Source organism: Leucoraja erinacea, chromosome 4 (genome assembly GCF_028641065.1).
Source record: "Leucoraja erinacea ecotype New England chromosome 4, Leri_hhj_1, whole genome shotgun sequence".
NCBI lineage: Eukaryota > Metazoa > Chordata > Chondrichthyes > Rajiformes > Rajidae > Leucoraja > Leucoraja erinaceus.
Window position 1 is genome coordinate 3,733,032 of NC_073380.1, and position 19,152 is coordinate 3,752,183.

At 43.7% G+C, this 19,152-nt stretch overlaps 2 protein-coding genes across 2 annotated transcripts in view; one reads left to right on the forward strand and one right to left on the reverse strand.

Annotated features, from left to right (window-relative positions):
• The window catches only part of atg9b (autophagy related 9B), a 61,408-nt gene extending 59,772 nt beyond the window's left edge, over positions 1–1,636 (reverse strand). The window contains exon 1 of the mRNA XM_055633552.1: positions 185–1,636. The gene's annotated coding sequence lies outside the window, so the exon portion shown is untranslated. The remainder of the gene's footprint in view (positions 1–184) is intronic.
• A 156-nt stretch (positions 1,637–1,792) lies between these two features.
• Positions 1,793–19,152, forward strand: part of abcb8 (ATP-binding cassette, sub-family B (MDR/TAP), member 8) — a gene marked incomplete at its 5' end in the record, with an annotated part of 61,874 nt that continues 44,514 nt past the window's right edge. The window contains 3 exons of the mRNA XM_055633419.1: positions 1,793–2,010; positions 7,417–7,759; positions 15,238–15,393. Coding sequence (XP_055489394.1) covers positions 1,793–2,010; positions 7,417–7,759; positions 15,238–15,393 — 717 coding nt within the window. The remainder of the gene's footprint in view (positions 2,011–7,416; positions 7,760–15,237; positions 15,394–19,152) is intronic.

A 19,152-nucleotide genomic window follows, 5' to 3' on the forward strand; every position in this document is an offset into this window, starting at 1 on the left:
GGCACGTAAACCGGCTAAGATTGCTTATTTTGTTCTCCAAATGTCCTTGCAAAAATGTTGGATTGCATTACCACCCCGTGACACACTGCACCAGCTGGTTCTCTCCACAGAAAACACGCTTCCTCTGTGTGTTCATCACAGCTCGCAAATCCACAACAAACACAAGACACACAAGCTTCCCTACCTGAAACCATTCCACAGAAAACGGAGTTTCTTGTCCCAACAATAGTCACAGTTCAGCCAGTCCACCCAGTAGCCCTCACTTTGTTAACCGGCCCGTCAGAGCTTGCTTCGATTTGTAAGTACGTTATCTCACTGCAGCATCTGTCATCCACGTCCAGCCAGCCGCACTCTGGCACGAGTCTAACGGCGAGCAGTGGGGATACTTTGCCTTCTTTCTTCTTGCTTTAGTCCCATACTAACAGGGAAGTTCGGCGCAGTGTGTTCACCGCGCTCTCTCTCGCCGGTTCCTGCCTTTGCTTTGTTCTCAATTTCCTCTTGGTGGAGAGCAAGTCGGTGTTCGCCTTTCTCCTTCTTGCTTTAACAGCAGCAGATGAACGTAGAGTAATTCTTGTTCTTGATGTTTGCAGCTCCTGGTGAGTCTTGCTGTGTCAGTGTACTTGTCGCTGTCTCTCTCACATGCGCACTTCTCTTGCAGTTTCTATGTTTTGTTGACTCCGTTTTTTGCGCTCTATTTATATTCCTCCTGCAGGCTGTTTACATCTGCCAAGTGTTCAGCCTACACTTCGGCATTGCCCTCTCACCCCTGCACTCTCCCGTCTGTTTGTCCCGTGTAACCCTGATCCCCCTGCCCTCCTCTCCTGTCGCCTTTCCACTGTGCTGTCGACTGCTCCCCGAACTTGCCCTATGCTTCCACTGGGCTAGTTGTTTCTTAGCCACACTCTGCTCTGCTGGCTGGTCCTGTTTCTCCCTCTGCCCTCCTTGGATTGTTTCTCAGATACTTCCACTGTTGACTTTTCTGTCCGGTCCCCTCATTTGCTCTTCCCGCGATCACATTTCCTGCTGGGTGTTTTTCCCCTTCTCTCTTCCACTGTTTTATCTCCGCTGCAACAATCTCACCCCCTGTCTCTTTTCTCTAACCTTTCCTCCGTAATCAATCTTTTTTTTTTTTAATTAAAAAAAATATATATATATTATAATTTCCCTAGTCCGTTTCTCGGCTTCTGATCCTGATTTAATCTTTCGAGGAATGTTTTTCTTTCCCAGTTTCCGCTCTGTGTCTCCCTGTGAGATCCTCCTCCGCTCTCTCTCTCTTCCTCTCTATTTACGACCCCCTGTGGAGATCTCTATCGCTCTCATTTCAACCTCTTTTTTTCTGCTCCTGAATCCTTCCTTCCCCGCCTGCAACCCCCCCTCCCCCTCTTTCTCTATTAAAACACCTCACCTTCTCCTCTCCATCTTTCCTTTCCTTTTGCAACCTTTATTCCCTCCTCCTTTTACTCTCCTCCTTCTTGAACACGGCTCCTTCTCCCTCTCTCCTTGTGATCTTGCCCCTGCCTTTCTTTCTTTCTTTCTTTCTTTCCCTCCCTCCTCTCCTCTCACCTTCCCTCTCTCCCCTTCCTTTCACAACACCCCAGACAAATGACAGCTCTCGCCAGTGACATCACACACATCGACCTCTGCCCTGATGGTGACCTCATCATCCCCCCCCCCAAGATAAACCAAAACAAGCCACCCCGCCCGGTCTGTTTCTCGTGTGCTCGACTTTGTGACAGAAAGGTAAAAAATAAACAGGTCCTGCTGCAAACATATGACATAAAAACAACGAAAAATAAAAAAGACTCACGCATTGAATTCTGGGTGTGATCAAAGATGGCGTCTCCCGTGTTGCTGGGGAAACGGTGCTGAGCGGAGGCACGGAGTCCATCACAGTTCTTTACCTGCGATGTTTCACTTGAGTTGGAAGTGCGGCGCGAGGGTCCGCCGATTTCCATCCATCCGACCCGTGTGCATTTGGACCCGAGCCGGCGGGAGGATCACAGGCGGCAGGTAGGAGAAGGCGAGAGTCGCTTTCCCATAGCATGCTGGGACATGTAGTTCCATAGACACACGAGGTGTTGAATCAAAGCGGATTAGCCGAGATAGGGACTACAAATCCCAATGTGCCCCATTGCTGCTGCAGTTCACGTCTGCCCTTTGCTCCAAGTCAAACAGGGCATCTGCTTTAGATTAACACGGAGCCAATAAAAAAACATCCTGAAATAGATCAAAATGGTGATGGCAGATTAATATGCGATCACCTGAGCTCAAATAGATTGACCGCATCGTAATCTAGGACAACCTATTCATAAATTCTAGGTGTTTAAGAAGGAACTGCGGATGCTGGAAAATCGAAGGTACACAAAAAAGCTGGAGAAACTCAGCGGGTGCAGCAGCATCTATGGAGCGAAGGAAATAGGCGACGTTTCGGGCCGACTGTCTGAAGAAGGGTTTCGGCCCGAAACGTTGCCTATTTCCTTCGCTCCATAGATGCTGCTGCACCCGCTGAGTTTCTTCAGCTTTTTTGTGTAGCATAAATTCTAGTAGTCTAATTAGGACATTCGGCCCATCAAGTCTAACCATATAACATATAACAATTACAGCACGGAAACAGGCCATCTCGGCCCTACATGTCCGTGCCGAACAATTATTTTCCCTTAGTCCCACCTGCCTGCACTCATACCATAACCCTCCATTCCCTTCTCATCCATATGCCTATCCAATTTATTTTTAAATGATACCAACGAACCTGCCTCCACCACTTCCACTGGAAGCTCATTCCACACTGCTACCACTCTCTGAGTAAAGAAGTTCCCCCTCATGTTACCCCTAAACTTCTGTCCCTTAATTCTGAAGTCATGTCCTCTTGTTTGAATCTTCCCCATTCTCAAAGGGAAAAGCTTGTCCACATCAACTCTGTCTATCCCTCTCATCATTTTAAAGACCTCTATCAAGTCCCCCCTTAACCTTCTGTGCTCCAGAGAATAAAGACCTAACTTATTCAACCTTTCTCTGTAACTTAGTTGTTGAAACCCAGGCAACATTCTAGTAAATCTCCTCTGTACTCTCTCTATTTTGTTGACATCCTTCCTATAATTGGGCGACCAAAATTGTGCACAATTCTACTCCGACTTTCAATCATGGCTGATCTATCTTTCCCTCTCAACCCTATTCTCCTGCCTTCTCCCTATAGGGGGGTTGCACGGAAGGTCACTGGTTCATAGGGCTCGACGCACGGAGCCGCTAAATCCAACTGGAAGACATCCGTCACTTCCGGTATATGTTATTAATGCTAGAAACGCGTACTTTCCTACCTGTTAAAAACCGCCAAAATGTTGAATTTTTGCGCTGAAAAAAATTGTGGAAATCGGGGTAAGTGTGAGACACATGTACCCAACTTCAGAATTCCAAACGTGAAGCGAAATGAAGGTATAGAGAAGCGAGAACTGAAGGGACTACAGCAGCTAAAGTGCTTGGTAAACATTGAAAATTTTGGAAATTATCGCGTTTGCTCACTGCATTTCATCAACAGTAAGGCAATATTTGTGTTTTTTCTTGATTCCTTTGGTATCTAAAATTCTCAGAAGTGATAAATCTGGCTGTAAATTTTCCTTCAGATGCGTTTTCATTTTGTATGTAAAAACCCACGAGAACCATGGGCGATTTAAAAAAATTACAGCCAGATTTATCACTTCTGAAACTTTTTAGATGCCAAAGGAATCAGGAAAAAACACAAATAATGCCTTACTTGATGAAATGCAGTGAGCAAATGGCCAATGTTCGCCAAGCACTCTGGCTGTTGTTGTCCCTTCAGCTCTTGTTTCTATCTACCGTCATTTCTCCTCACTTTTGGAATTCTGAAGTATGCTAAATGTCTCTCACGCTTATCCCGATTTCCATAATTATTTACAGCGCAAAAATTGACAATTTCAGCGGGTTTTAACAGGCCCGCTACGCTGGAATCAATGGTAAGTGCCTACCTGCAGTACATCGCGTGTAATCCATTTGGAGTAGCGTAGCAACAGTACGGGTCGTGTCCCGACTGCCGTGAAACCTCCCTATAACCCCTGACACACTCTCTAAACAAGAGTCTGTCAATCTCTGCTTTAAAAATATCCATTCACTTGGCCTCCACAGCTGTCTGGCAATGGATTCCACAGATTCACCACTCTGACTAAAGAAATTCTTCCACAACTTTCTAAAGATAAATTATTTTATTCTGAGGCTATGGCCTCTGGTCCTAGACTAGTGGAAACATCCTCTCCACATCGCCTCTATCTAGGCTTCTCACTATTTGGTAAGTTTCAATGAGGTCCCTCCTCATCCTTCTATATTCCAGTGAGTATAGGCCCAGTGTCCACAAATGCTCATCATATGTTAATCCAATCATTCCTGGGATTATTCTCCCAAACCTCCTCTGGATCCTCACCAATGCAGCACATCCTTCCTCAGATATGGGGCCCAAATCTGCTCATTATACTCCAAAGTTGGTCTTGTAAAGTTTCAGCTTGCATCCCTCCAAAACTAATAAACCGGATGGACCATCTTGGAGGACGCCGAGGTAAAGAGTGATGCTTGCTGGCTCTTTACCTCTTGCACTTCTTCCTCCACGTCTACTGGTGTCAACTCCTGCAGAAGCTGATTCTGCATGCTTTTCGAGAGTTTATGCAATTCCCTCTTACCATCTTGCTCAATGAAGTCTTTGGGGATATTGGACATTTTGATATTCTCCTTGAATGCTTCCTACCAGTGCATGGAGGAGTCCATAAGACATAGGAGCATTATTAAGCCATTCGGCCTATCAAATCTGCTCCACCTTTCGATCATGATTGATCTATTTTTCCCTCTCAACCCCATTCTCCTACTTTCTCCCCATAACCTCCAATGCCTTTACCAACTAAGAATGTCAAAGAGGCGTTACACAGGCCTCAAATCTTTGTAATACCTCTTTAGTTCTTCAGTGTATTCTGTGGTCAGCAGTTTGATGCTCAACTTCTATGTTCTTATGCTTAGTCAATCTGGTTTTCCTGTTGTTTATAGTCAGCCGGGAGTGGTTATGGAGTCATATAGCATAGAAACAAGCCCTTCAGCTCAACATGTCCAAGCCGACTTGCATGTTGCATCTAAGCTAGTTCCATTTGCCTATATTTGGCCCAGTCATTCCTATCCATGTACATAGAAAATATTGTTATAGTTCAGCTCAACTTGTCCAAGCCGACTTACATGTTGCATCCAAGCTAGTTCCATTTGCCTATATTTGGCCCATATCTTTCCTATCCATGTACCTATTCAAATGTATTTTAAATATTGTTATAGTATCTGCCTCAACTCGCTCCCTCCAGCCACTTAGGGGAAAACATCGGGTTAGCGTAGCTGCCAAGTAGTACGGATTTTCCATATTTCGTACGGAAATGCGATACGAATACGGAAATACGAATTCACGTTGTTAAATACGAATTTTTAAAAGAAACGACCATGGAAAATCGTGCAAGTCACCGCTGCACCAGCCATGAGATGAAAACGATTTGTTAACTACCACTGTTAGCACTTGTTAACAGCCAGTAGTTAACACGTAGTTATACAATGTGTCACCAATACATCTACATTCCTCAGTAAATGTATTTGTGTTTTGACCAAGTATTAACGACGGCGCGTCCCTTTGAATAAAATTCACGGGAGAATTTCTTAAAACTCACTGTCCTTAAGGGCTCCGGACCGTGAGCACGGGCTTCTTCCTGGTGTGCAGGTACATTCATTCACCCACGTTATTTTTAAGAAGGAACTGCAGATGCTGGAACAATTGAAGGTAGACAAAATGCTGGAGAAACTCAGCGGGTGAGGCAGCATCGACATAAATGCTAGGGACACTCAGTGGGTGAGGCAAAAATGCTGGAGAAACTTAGCGGGTGAGGCAAAAATGCTGGAGAAACTCACCCACTGAGTTTCTCCACCATTTTTGTCTCACCTGCTGAGTTTCTCCAGCACATTTGTCTCCAGCATTTATTTAGTGTTATTTATCACGTTGTAGTTGTAGCTTTTGAACGATTTAAACGTATCGGATTTTAAAAATTCATATAAGTTCATAGCGTCGCCCGGCTATCTTTCGCTACTTGACTCGTGCTCATGAGATATGATTTCAGGATGCTCAGATGATCTTCTAAGGCGGTAATTGTACCGAGCGCTAAATCCCTTCAGCTGTACCTGCAACTAAATTCCAATTTCCGATTTTTTTTGTTTTCCTGTTTGTCAACTTTTGCCCGATTATTTGGTGGCCAATCAACTGCTGTCTCTAAGGGGGTTGCGTCCAATCACTGACCAGCCTCCCTTAAAATTCCCGTCCAATCAACAAATCCGTCTCCTTCCGTCCAATCAGCCGCTGCCTCCAAGGGCACTGTGTCCAATCACATAATGCGCTGGTCACTCGGCGGCCAATCAGACGCAGTCTCTGAGTGGCGTTGGGACCAATCACCGACCAGCTTCCCTTATGAAGCAGATGATGGCTGCAGCCAACACAGAGAGAGAGAGAGTGAAAGAGAGAGAGGGAGAGAGAGAGAGATGCAAGAAAGCATCTATGACATATAATACACAATAAACTGTATTACAAATATACAATAAACAAGTTATGCATTCTTGTACTCTTACATAGGTATGTCCGCATATTAAAAAAAAATATTTCAGGCAAATGGCTGCGTAAAAATACTGATTTCCTCAGTAAAATACTGATTTTCAGGTACTAGAATACTGAAATGCTGGGACAAAACTTGGCAGCTCTGGGTTAGGAGAATGTGTTTTACACATGTGAGCTCGCCATGAGACTTTCAAAGCTTCTCGAAAGATACATCATAACACAGTCTTTTGATTAATGGTTTCTTTATTGTTGAAAAAAAAGTAAGATATTTATCCAACCTTCTTCTTTGACTCATATACTTTAATCTTCGTCAAACTCCAGCATATCGCTTTTAAACTAGAAAACTCCTCATGTTGGAAAGCTCTGACCCATGGTCGAAAGATATTCCTTCTCACCATGGTCCTCCGAACTAAACTAAAAAGAACTAACGTTTCTGCGTAAGAACTCCAGCAGCAAACACGCCTCCGACCACGTAATAAATCACACCCACATAATTCCAGGCAGACAAAATTTAAAAGCAAATGCCAAAATAAAGCCAAATGGCCCCAACACCCACTATGGGTCAAAGACTGTGCAATCACCATATCTTTTTGCTGTATAATTTAATACACCTCTATAAGATCACCCCTTAGCCACCTGTACTCCAAGGAATAAAGTGCCCGCCTGCCCAATCTCTCCCTATAGCTCAGGCGTTCGAGTCCTGAAAACTCTTAATTTACTAAAACTATGTTGTTTTGCTTCAATTGAGATTGTGTGATGATTCACCTGTGATTTTAATCTTCCTGCAGGTTTTCCCTGAGCAGAAGTCAGCAATGTTGGAAATATCCTCCGAGTGGGAAGAGCTCTGAGTGCAGTTTATTTCGTCGGGTATTGAACCTTCTCCAGTATGGTGTCAGGCAGCGTGCGGGAGGCTGCCAGTGGGGCCCGCTGAGGATTCAGAGTGCCTTCCTGCTGCTGGGGACACCTGGGCTAATAACGCTTGGACTGAGACTCAATGGCATCGTAGCTCACTGTGAGGAAGATAATGGCTACGTTGTTGAAGACACTGTTCCGCAGGCTTCTGAGTTCAATTGGAAAGAATTTTGGAGGTTCCTTCGCCCAGAACTGTTTTCTCTGATTTGGGCCATTATTGTAAGTATTCTACAATCTGCTGTTTAAATGTGACCTGAAGTTTTTCTAGCTTAAGTTCTCTCTGCACCCATTTAAATGCATGGCTTTTAAATCTTTGTTTTTGAGGCCAGGATGGTTCGACACATTCCGCGCTGACCACAGATCACCCGTTCACACTTGTTCTATGTTATCCTACTTTCCTATCCACCCCCTACACACTCGGGGCAATTTACAAGGGGACAATTAACTTACGGGGGGACAATTAATCTACAAATCTGCACGTCTTTGTGATATGGGAGGAAACCGGAACATCTAGAGAAAACCCATATGGTCGCAGGGAAAACATGCAAACTCCACACAGATAGCACCCGATGTGAGGATCGAGCCAGGAGTCTGGCACTATGAGATCACATAAAATGCCCAGGCTTTGCTTTTGAATTTTATTTTTCATGCAAGCATCACTAGGAAGCTAAAATATCTTGTTCATCTTTAATTGATGAGTAGCCTCCTTCAACAGCTGCAATCTGTGTGGTGAAGTATCTTTGGATAGGCATTAGATCCAGTGAAGAAGCAAAGTATCTCGAAATTCAGATGTTGAGTGACCAGGAAGGAATCCTGCTGGTGATGTGCCTGTTGCCACTGTTCTTATAAGTAGTGGTTGCAGAATTGGAATTGCAAGAGTCAGAGTCATACAACTCTATGACTCCTTTGGCCCAACTCGCCCATGCCAACCAAGATGCCCCATCTAAGATAGTCCCATTTGCCCGCGTTAAGCCATGTACCTGTCCAAATGCATTTTAAACGCTCCTCAACTACTTCTTTTGATAATTCGTTTCATACATTCACCACCCTCTCTGAGTGTCAAAGTTGCACCCAGGTTCATATTAAATCTTTCCCCTCTCACCTTCTTAAACCTATGTTCCCCGGTTCTTGATTCTCTCCACCCTGGGTAAAAGATTGTACATTCTATTTATTCCCCTAGTGATTTTCTACATCTCCATAAAATCACCTCTCAGCCTCTTGGGCTCCAAGGAATAAAATCCTTGTGTGCCCAACCTCTCCTTATAGCTCAGGCTCTCGGGTCCTGAGCTATATATATATCCTCATAAATCTAGAACTGGGAGTCACTGTTTAAGAAAAAGAGGCCCTTATATTAGATGAGGCAAAATTGAGGCAATATATTTCTCTAATGAAGGGTTGGGAGGTTTTGGAATATTCTTCTTCAAAAGTGTAATGGAAACAGCTTTCGTGTGTTTTGGGGGTAGATAGGTACTTGGGAAGCAAGAGGATGAAAGGTTACAGGTAATAAATAGATCAATCGTGGAATGAATTGGCATAGTAAATTTGCGGATGTGAGTGGCCTATTCCTGCTTCAACTGGTTTAGTTTATTGTCAGGTGTACTGAGGTACAGTGAAAAGCTTTTGTTGCATGCTAACCAGTCAGCAGAGAGACGAAACATGATTACAATCGAGTCATTTACAGTGTATAGACACATGATAAGGGAACAATGTTTAGTGCGAGGTAAAGCCTGATCAAGGATAGTCCGAGGGTCACCAATGTGGTAGATAGTAGTTCAGCACTACTCGCTGGTTGTGGTAGGATGATTCAGTTGCCTGATAACAGCTGGGAAGAAACTGTCACTGAATCTGGAGGTGTGCTTTTTCACACTTCAATATCTTTTCCTCATGGGAGAGGGGAGAAGAGTGAGTGGCCAGGGTGAAACTCGTCCTTGATTATTCTGCTGGCCTCGCCGAGGATGCGTGAGGTATAAATGGAATAAATGGAAAGGAAATTGGTTTGTGTGGCGGTCTGGGCTGCGTCCACAATTCGCTGCAATTTCTTGCAGTCTTGGATGGAGCTGTTCCCAAGCCAAGCTGTGATGCATCCTGATAAAATGCTTCATTGGTTCGTAAATTTAGAATCTTCCTCTTCCTTGTTCTATATTATTAATATTCAACAATTCTTCCAGATCAAGGGGGTGGTAGATTAAATTGATGTTAAAGACTTGGACTTGACGAGGTGTAATTTCAAAGTCTAGAGATGAGAGACCTTGGGAGGCATTGAGCATGGAAACAGGCCCTTCAGCCCAACTCATCCCCACCAACCAAGCTGCTCCATTCAATCGCAAACCCCATTTGCAATAATAAACTTCAAAAGGACCGAGACAGTCTGTTGAAGCAAAAAGATATGGCAGATGAATTTAAAAAATGGAAATATGTGAATGATGAAAAAAACCCAACAAAACGATGTGGTATAAGAACATATTAAAGGTGGCAGGACAACTGAGAAGGTTGTTGATAAAACCATACTGGAACTGTGGTTTTATAGAAAAAGCATAAAATATTTTAAAAGCTAATTAATTGGCTTAATAAATGACAGGGAGTTGATGGTGGGGAGGCTGGTTTTGGGCGGCTTTACCTCTCTTGACGTACCGTCTGTCTGCAGTCTCCCCGTTCTCAGGGTTGGTGAATATTAGAAGCTGCTGGATGACTGGAGGATGGGGGATGGGCAGGAGGGTGAAGAGCTGTGTGCTGAGATGTTTACTGCAGTGTTTGTCCCATCTCGGGCTGAGTATTTGGCAGGTTGCAGGAACCTTGCGTGTTTACCACATGTCATGTTGACGAATAGCCACCACGGGCATCTCCCTCGGCTCCACCTCCTCCCCTCCGACCATCTGACCAGCTGCCAATACACAGCCTCTGGCAGAGCATGCACGCAGACACACCAACTTATTTCCGTCAGTTCTTGCTTAACATCAGATCCAGACTCTCTCCACAAGTCCTATAATAACCCACTGTGGTCGGGAACACCTTAGCCACTGACTGGGCTGTGGGGTTCAGGAGATGAGTGGTGAGGTGCTGCAGGCATTCCCAGCGCAGTTCCTGATCTTTCTGCTGTGGAGTAAAATAGGAATCTATATCAAGGTATGTAAAATTAGGAGAGTCATGGATAGGGTAGACATTCAGAACGGAATATTCAGGGTGAAAATATCAAATCATAGAAAACATAGCTTGAAGGTGAGAGGGGCAAACTTTAAACAAAATGTGGGGGCAAGTCTTAACACAGAGTGGGGGGGGGGGGGGGTCTGGAACCTGCTGCCAGTCATAATGTCATAGTGATACAGTGTGGAAACAGGTCCTTCGGCCCAACTTCCCCATACTGGCCAACATGTCCCAGCTACACTAGTCCCACCTGCCCGTGTTTGGTCCATATCCCTCCAAACATGTCCTATCCATGTACCTGTCTAACTGTTTCTTAAATGTTGGGATAGTCCAAGCCTCAACTACCTCCCCTGGCAACTTGTTCCATACGCCCACCACCCTTTGTGTGAAAAAGTTACCCCTTGGATTCCTAATCCTGCTGCAAATGTTGTGATAGGAAAGTCCAATTCTCAACACTGCACACTCGAGGAAGGACACCAAGGCCTGAGGAAGAACAGATAGTACAACTGGCGTCCCAGCGTTATACAGTATGGAAACTGACGCAACTTGTCCATGCGACTAAAATGCCTCATCTAAGCTAGTCCCATTTGCCTGTGTTTGGCACCTTATCGCTCTAAACCTTTCCTATCCATGTACCTGTCCAAATGTCCTTTAAATGTTGTTATTGAACCTGCCTCAACTTCCTCCTCGAGCAGCTTGTTCCATACCTCACACTGTGTGAATTACTGAATTACTTCAAGCATGAGCGACGTGCTTTTTTCTGTGGAATTCTGAAGCATTTTCTGTGTTCCATTTACATTTAGTTTTAGAGATACAAAGCTGAAACAGGCCCTTCGACCATCGATCCCTGGACACTAACACTATCCCACACACACACACACACACACACACACACACACACACACACACACACACACACACACACACACACACACACACACACACACCTACACACACACACAAAGGACAATTTACGATTACACTAAGCCAATTAACCTCTACGCACATGGTCGTCTTTGGATCGCGGGAGGAAACCGGAGCTCCCGGAGAAAACACGTGTAGGTCATGGGGAGAACGTACAAACTCCATACAGACAGCACCCGTAGTCAGGATCGAACTCGGGTCTCTGGCTCTGTAAAGCAGCAACCCCACTGCTGCGCCACCATGCCTCCCAAATGTTTGTTGAAAACCTGTGGCCGACGTTAGAGCAGAGAAGGGTAAGAGGAGATTAGGTAACCAACAAAATCCATTACTGTTTTGAACACCATTTAAAAGTTGCTTGCATAGCCAAGCACACCTGAGAACTGGGAATGCAGATTTAAGAGAATCAACAGAAGGCAGATGGGAGATGAGGCCAATTGCTTGCAAGAGTTCAGTGTTGAATTGTCATAGTTACTGACAACGGGACAATAACATACTTACTTGCTGCCACTTTTACATGCCCATTAATGCAACAAACAAAAATAACACTAATAATCAATAATACAATGAATTAATCATGACTAATAATAGGTAACCAGACTATAATACGGCAAAAGTCTGTAGTGCAAGCAAAACAAAGTCCATAGAAGATCAGTTGCTGAGGATAGTGTGCAGTGTAGAAGAGCCTGATCGTTGCTGGGAAGAAGTTGTTCTTGAACCTGGAGGTCATAGTTCTAAGGCTCCTATACCTTTCTGATGGTAGCAGCGAGATGAGGGCATGGCCATGGTGGTGTGGGTCTTTGATGATGCTGGCTGCCTTTTTGAGTGGGGAAGTCGGTCCCTGTGATGGACCTGGCAGGGCCGCCCACATTCTGCAGCCTTCTTCATTCCTGCGGTGCTGCTGTGATCTCAGATGGGCTGGTGAAGCAAATCCCTTAAAGCCTTCTAAAGGTAGTTAAATATGTGTGTGAAAGGAGAAATTGCAGCAGATCATGGCTAATAAGCCAGTTCGGTATAGGGGGATTGCACGTAAGGACACCGGGTCATAGGGCTTCTTGCACGGAGCCATGCAATCCATCTGGAGGACATCGCAGCTTCCGGTATATGTCGTTATACACGAAAAGCGTACATTCCTACCTGTTAAGAACCGCCAAAATGGCGAATTTTTGCGCTGTAAAAAATTGTGGAAGTTACGGTAAGCGTGAGAGACGTACCCAACTTCAGAATTCCAAAAGTGAAGCGAAATGAAGGAAAAGAGAAGCGAGAGCCGAAGGGACAAGAACAGCTAAAGTGCTCGACGAACATTGGCCGTGCAGATATCGAAATTGAAAATATTGGGAATTATCGCATTTGCTCACTGCATTTCATCAACAGTAAGGCATTATTTGTGTTTTTTCTTGATTCTTTTGGAATCTAAAAAGTCTCAGAAGTGATAAATCTGGCTGTAAAATTTAAAAATCGCCCATGGTTATCAAGTGGGCTTTTACATACACAAAGAAAACGCACCTGAAGCAAAATTTATCATTATAAAAATCTCCAGATTTACGAGTAGTGTGTGGAAAAGTAACTAGTCTTCTATCATTATGCTATTGAAATGTATATTTTGGCAAATAATAACATGTTCTGACAGCTTAAACACCCACTCCCTTTCAATAGTATATTGTCAATTTGCTGAGGTTGATTATGCCCAATTAACAGCTAACAATTATGCCATTTCTTGGCTTGCATCTGAGTAAAATGTAATTCAAAACCCACGTATGGTCTGCAATTTTTTAAATGATAAATTTTGCTTCAGAGGCGTTTTCTTTTTGTATGTAAAAACCCAATTGAGAACCATGGGCGATTTTAAAATTTTACAGCCAGATTTATCCCTTCGGAAACTTTTTAGATGCCAAACGAATCAAGAAAAAATACAAATAATGCCTTACTGTTGATGAAATGCAGTGAGCAAACAGCCAATGTTCGCCAATGTTCGCCAAGCAATGTGGCTGTTCTTGTCCCTTCAGTTCTCGCTTCTATCTACTATCATTTCTCCTCACTTTTGGAATTCTGAAGTAGGATAAATGTCTCTCACGCTTATCCTGATTTCCATAATTATTTACAGCGCAAAAATTGACCATTTTGACGTGTTGAGTGTTGCATCCTCGATCCTGTTGCTCGGTGGCGGCCGACTAGGATTCCAGAGCATCGCCGATGCCTCACATCAGCTCCTGATTCCCCGCGCCTGTCCAGATAATGTGACCAATGTTGGTTGAGTTGAAGCTGGGATCCAACCACTCTCACAAAACGCCGGACATTAAGAACACTTAGTTCATTCAACGCAAACTTTAGGTCATTTGTTCCTTGCGCCCGTGGAAATCCCCGCTCCCATCCATCCCAACCACGGCGCAAAAGTCTAATGTGTAGGAAATCTGAAGGAGGGTCCTCTATCCAGAGATCCGTGGATGGGAGGCCCGCAGCCAGCGAGGAGGGAAGATGCCGGCCCCAGCTCGACTCTGCCTGTCCCACCAGCGGGGCGGGCGGGGTTGAGCTGGAGTTGGTGCTTCTTTTCCGCGCCGCCTGCGGGCCTGGGCCGCCGCTGTGACGGGCCAGCACCCTGCCGGGACAGACAGAGCCTATCTATACAGACTAGCTGGAGCCGGTGCCCCCGGTGCCCCGCAGCCACCGTGAGTGTTTATCCCGAGGGACCTATGACCTGTGCATGTGCAGTCGGAATACCGAACTGGCTTATTGGAAATAGATTATTTTACCAGGACAGGCATGATGTATGAAGTGATCTCCTTTGCATGATATCATTCTGATCCTAGTTTTAGGTTTATTATTGTTGTCACATGCCCTGAGGTACAACAAAAAGCTTTGTTTTGCCTGCTATTCAATCTGATCAGTTATTCCATACATAAGTACAATCAAGTCAAACGCAAAGGTTCAGGGGTCTTTTATTGTCACGTGCACCAATGCACCAGTGTAACAGTGAAACTCTTTGAATCACTTCCCTCTGAAAGGCGACTCTGGACTGTGAAAGCTGCCACAGCCGGGCATAAAAACAGCTTTTTTCCACGAGTAGTAGCTCTACTCAATAACCAAAAATCTGTAGCCTCCTTTTGCTCTGGTGTTTTATTTAATTCACATGTTTAATCAATAATGTTTTATTATTAATGTTTAATGTTTTATGTGTCATTCTTAATTGTCATTATATGTCATGTTGTCACTTGCGTGCGGAGCACCAAGGCAAATTCCTCGTATGTGAACATACTTGGCCAATAAACTTAAACTTATAATAATAATAATGTTTTGTTTATAGGGACAGTGCATATTAATTAACATTTGCATCATGCAGCCATTCTAAAAAAAGCAACATGATACACAACTACATAAAAGTTAACATAAACCATAGATAGAGCAAAGGGATCAGAAATGTTGCCAACTTACAGGTAGATCAAAGATTTAAAAGAGTATAGAATGATTCTATTGGATGATGGTAGATCCTTCTCTGGGAAAAAGGATTTACCTACCAAGGATCTGTGTACACACAACGGTAGCCACACTCTGCCGCTATCTTGGTTCCTTGATTCCACACTCTGCCCATCAATGCTCTGCAGTCTTTGTTGATGATCCTGTTTCTTTCCCTTTCCCAGTTTGCCTGTGGTACAGCATACCTGAACTCTCAGATCCCCATTTTGCTGGGGGACTTGATGAACTCGATCATCCAGTGCTTGCGGAACGATCCTGCCTGTTACTTCAGGAGCATGAAGGTGCCAAGTGCAAAATTACTGGTGATCTACGGGGTACAGGTAAGGTCCTGTGGGATGGGGGGCATTTTCTGTGCTCCATTTACATTTGTTGTTGAATTGTTGATCAAGTGCAAGATGTTTAAGAGACTTTTGTAGAGGGGAATGGAGGGATATGGATTATGTGCAGACAGATAAGAGCTGATCTTGGCACAATGTTCAGCACAGATATTGCGGGCAGAAAGGTCTGTTCCGTTGCTGTACTATTCTATGTTCTACATGGATGAGGCCGCACATGTTGTACTGTGAATAGTTTTGGCATCCCCTGTGCTCCTCTCCCAATCTACCCCCCCCCCCCTCCCCCCAATCTATTCATCACCCTACCCACCTCGCATTGATTCCCCTGCCACCCTCCCCATCCATCCTACACTGGTCCCCTAATTCATCCTGTATTGACCCCCCCTTCCCATCCATCCTGCACTTCTCCCCCCATTCATACTGCACTGATCCTCCCATTCATCCCGTACTGACCCACCCTCCATTTACCACCAATCCTGTAGTGAGCTCCCCATTCATCTTTTACTGATCCCCCATTCTTCCTGTACTGATCCCCTCATGCATCCTGCACGGATCCCCCTCATTCATCCCGTACTGATTGTAATTGTAATTTATTTATTTAGGGGACAGTGCATATTAATAAACATTTACATGTAATACGCAAGATTGTAGCCAGTAGCTAATTTCCATCTTTAGTCCCTCTGGAAAACAAGGTAAACACATCACAACACAATCAATCAATAAGAAAAGAGACAAAACAAAAATCAAAAACAAAACAAACAATAAAGTAAAAAAGTAACAATAAAAGAGTACCACAGGGTAATTTTAAGGTATATTATGATTGCAGTTTTGATTTTGCAGTAACCATGTCTTTAGATGTTTGGTAAATGAAGTAAGGGTTGGCAGATCCCGTATGACGCATGGTATCGTGTTCCAGGTCTGCGACGCTCGATATGAAAATACTGACTGCCCAAAGACACTTTTCCTAAACGGGACTATACAATCACCCCTGGAGGCTGCTCTTGTCGACCTATTTGTGTTTTTCTTTATGAAGTCCTTTAACGGAGGTGGGGCTAGTCCACGGAAGATTTTGTAAACCAAAATCGAGTCCGAATATTTTATTATGTTTTCCCAGCTCAGCAGATCAAATTTCTTCAGGATGCTACAGTGATGGTACATTCTGGGCTTTTTGTCTAGAGTATTTAGGGCTTGTTTATAAGCAATTTCAACAGGCTTTAATGTGGACTTACATGCCAGTGACCAAGTTGTTATACAGTAGGTCATGTATGGCACAATCATTGCATTAAAATATAGTTTGGCTGAATCAATAGTTAAATTATTTCTAATATATCTAAAATTGGACAAATTAAATTTAATTAAATTTACTGTTCTTTTCACCTGTTGTTTGAAACAGAGCTGTGAATCGATCACGATTCCTAAATATTTAAACTCATGTACAATTTTAAGTTTTGTTCCATGTACAAACACATCAGGATCTCCATCAGTACTTGCCTTTTTGGAGACAAACATACAAACAGTCTTTGACACATTAAGATGTAAATCAGAGAACTGCAACCAGTTTGACACATTAATCATAGCAGCTGATAGGTCTTGTGCAGCTTGATGTTTGTTTTTGGCATGTACATACACAACTGCATCGTCAGCATACATCTGACAAGTTACATTTGATGTACAGCTACTTGGTAGATCATTAATGTACAGACTGAATAATAGCGGTCCCAAGATTGAACCTTGAAGTACACCAAGGGGGTTTTTAGAAGTTGCAGATTTACTGTTGTGCACTCTAACACATTGTTTTCTCTGTACCATATATGACTCAATCCATTTCATCGTGCTCAAAGAGAGGTTAAAATAGGACAATTTGGTCATCAAGATCTGGTGGTTCACAGTATCAAAGGCTTTTCGTAAATCAAGAAAAACAGCTCCTATAACACCACCTGCATCAATTTTGGACTTCATATTTTCCAAAAGGAAGCAAAGTGTCGTCTCAGTGGAATGATATTTTCTGAAACCAAACTGCATTGGGTTTAGGGTATATGGACTATTGTTTAAATGTTTAATTATCTGTCCTGCAACCCATTTTTCAGCTATCTTGGAAATTGCCGGGAGAATGCTTATTGGTCTATAATTACTAATTATAGTGGGGTCTCCTGATTTTAAAATTGGAGTTATCACTGCAGATGGGTTAACAGGACTTTCTGTGTATTTCTGAGACTTGGCTACATGCCAACTCTCCAATGGCTGGTCTAAATGTACTGGGGTATAACATCTTCAGAAAAGATAGGTCTGAGGGTAGAGGTGGGGGGGGGGGGGGTGATGTTTTATGTAAGGGATCACTTAAAGTGTAAACAAATACAATGGTTATGTGTAAATAACATAGAATGTATTGGTCTCACGATAATCCTCTCCCCACAAATGACGATCACATTGATTGGAATTTATAGACCTCCATCAGCACCTAGTGTATTTTATGAGGAACTGCAAGCTATTCTTAAAGAATGTAATTTTAAGAAAGAGGTGTGATTCCCCCATTCATTCCATACTGATCCCCTCATTCATCCTCTAGTGATCATCCATTCAGATACAGCACCCTCCGATCCACACTCTCCTGACCCTCCCCCCTTCATTCTGTACTGATCCCCCATTCATCCTGTGCTGATCCCCCCCCCCATCCATCCTGTACTGATCCCCCCCCCCCCATCCATCCCGTACTGATCCCCCCAATTCAAAACCACTGACATCCCCTGTGCTCTCCCCTCACAATTTTACATTCTCCTACCAACACGTACTAATTCACCTGCCTCAATCCATCCATTCCGCACCGATTGCCTTGTCAACCCCCCCCCCCCGCCATCTATCTACCCGCCCTGCTTCCCACACTCCCTGACCCTATTGTGCTTCATGGTCTTCAGAGCGAACAATGACTATGTTTGATAACGGAATGCAATCAAATGTGTTTTAATTCCCAATGTTATTATTTGTTTTGACACCTTTAAACATATTACAAAAAGAACATTTGCTGCAGTTATGTCCTTTGGCCATCTCTTGTCAGTTAGTGTAATGTCAGATGGGTATAGTTGGTTTTAACAGCTATTAACCCTGTATCATAAAATGCCTTTAGAAATTTCCTTGCAACCTGTACATTTTGTTATGGATAAATTATGTGGGAAGCCAGAGTGTTTCTGTGCCAATAGCAATAACGACCCATGCTATGGCCATGTCATAGATATGTGAAAAGAAAGAGATTAGTTAAACAAATGTAGGTCCCTTGCAGTCAGAAACAGGTGAGTTGATCATGGGGAACAAGGATATAGCGGACCAATTGAATAACTACTTTGGTTCCGTCTTCACTAAGGAAGACATAAATAATTTGCCGGAAATAGCAGGGGACCGCGGGTCAAAGTAGTTGGAGGAATTGAGTGAAATCCAGGTTAGCCGGGAAGTGGTGTTGGGTAAATTGAATGGATTAAAGGCCGATAAATCCCCAGGGCCAGATAGGCTGCATCCCAGAGTACTTAAGGAAGTAGCTCCAGAAATAGTGGATGCATTAGTAATAATCTTTCAAAACTCTTTAGATTCTGGAGTAGTTCCTGAGGATTGGCGGGTAGCAAACGTAACCCCACTTTTTAAGAAGGGAGGGAGAGAGAAAACGGGGAATTACAGACCAGTTAGTCTAACATCGGTAGTGGGGAAACTGCTAGAGTCAGTTATTAAAGATGGGATAGCAGCACATTTGGAAAGTGG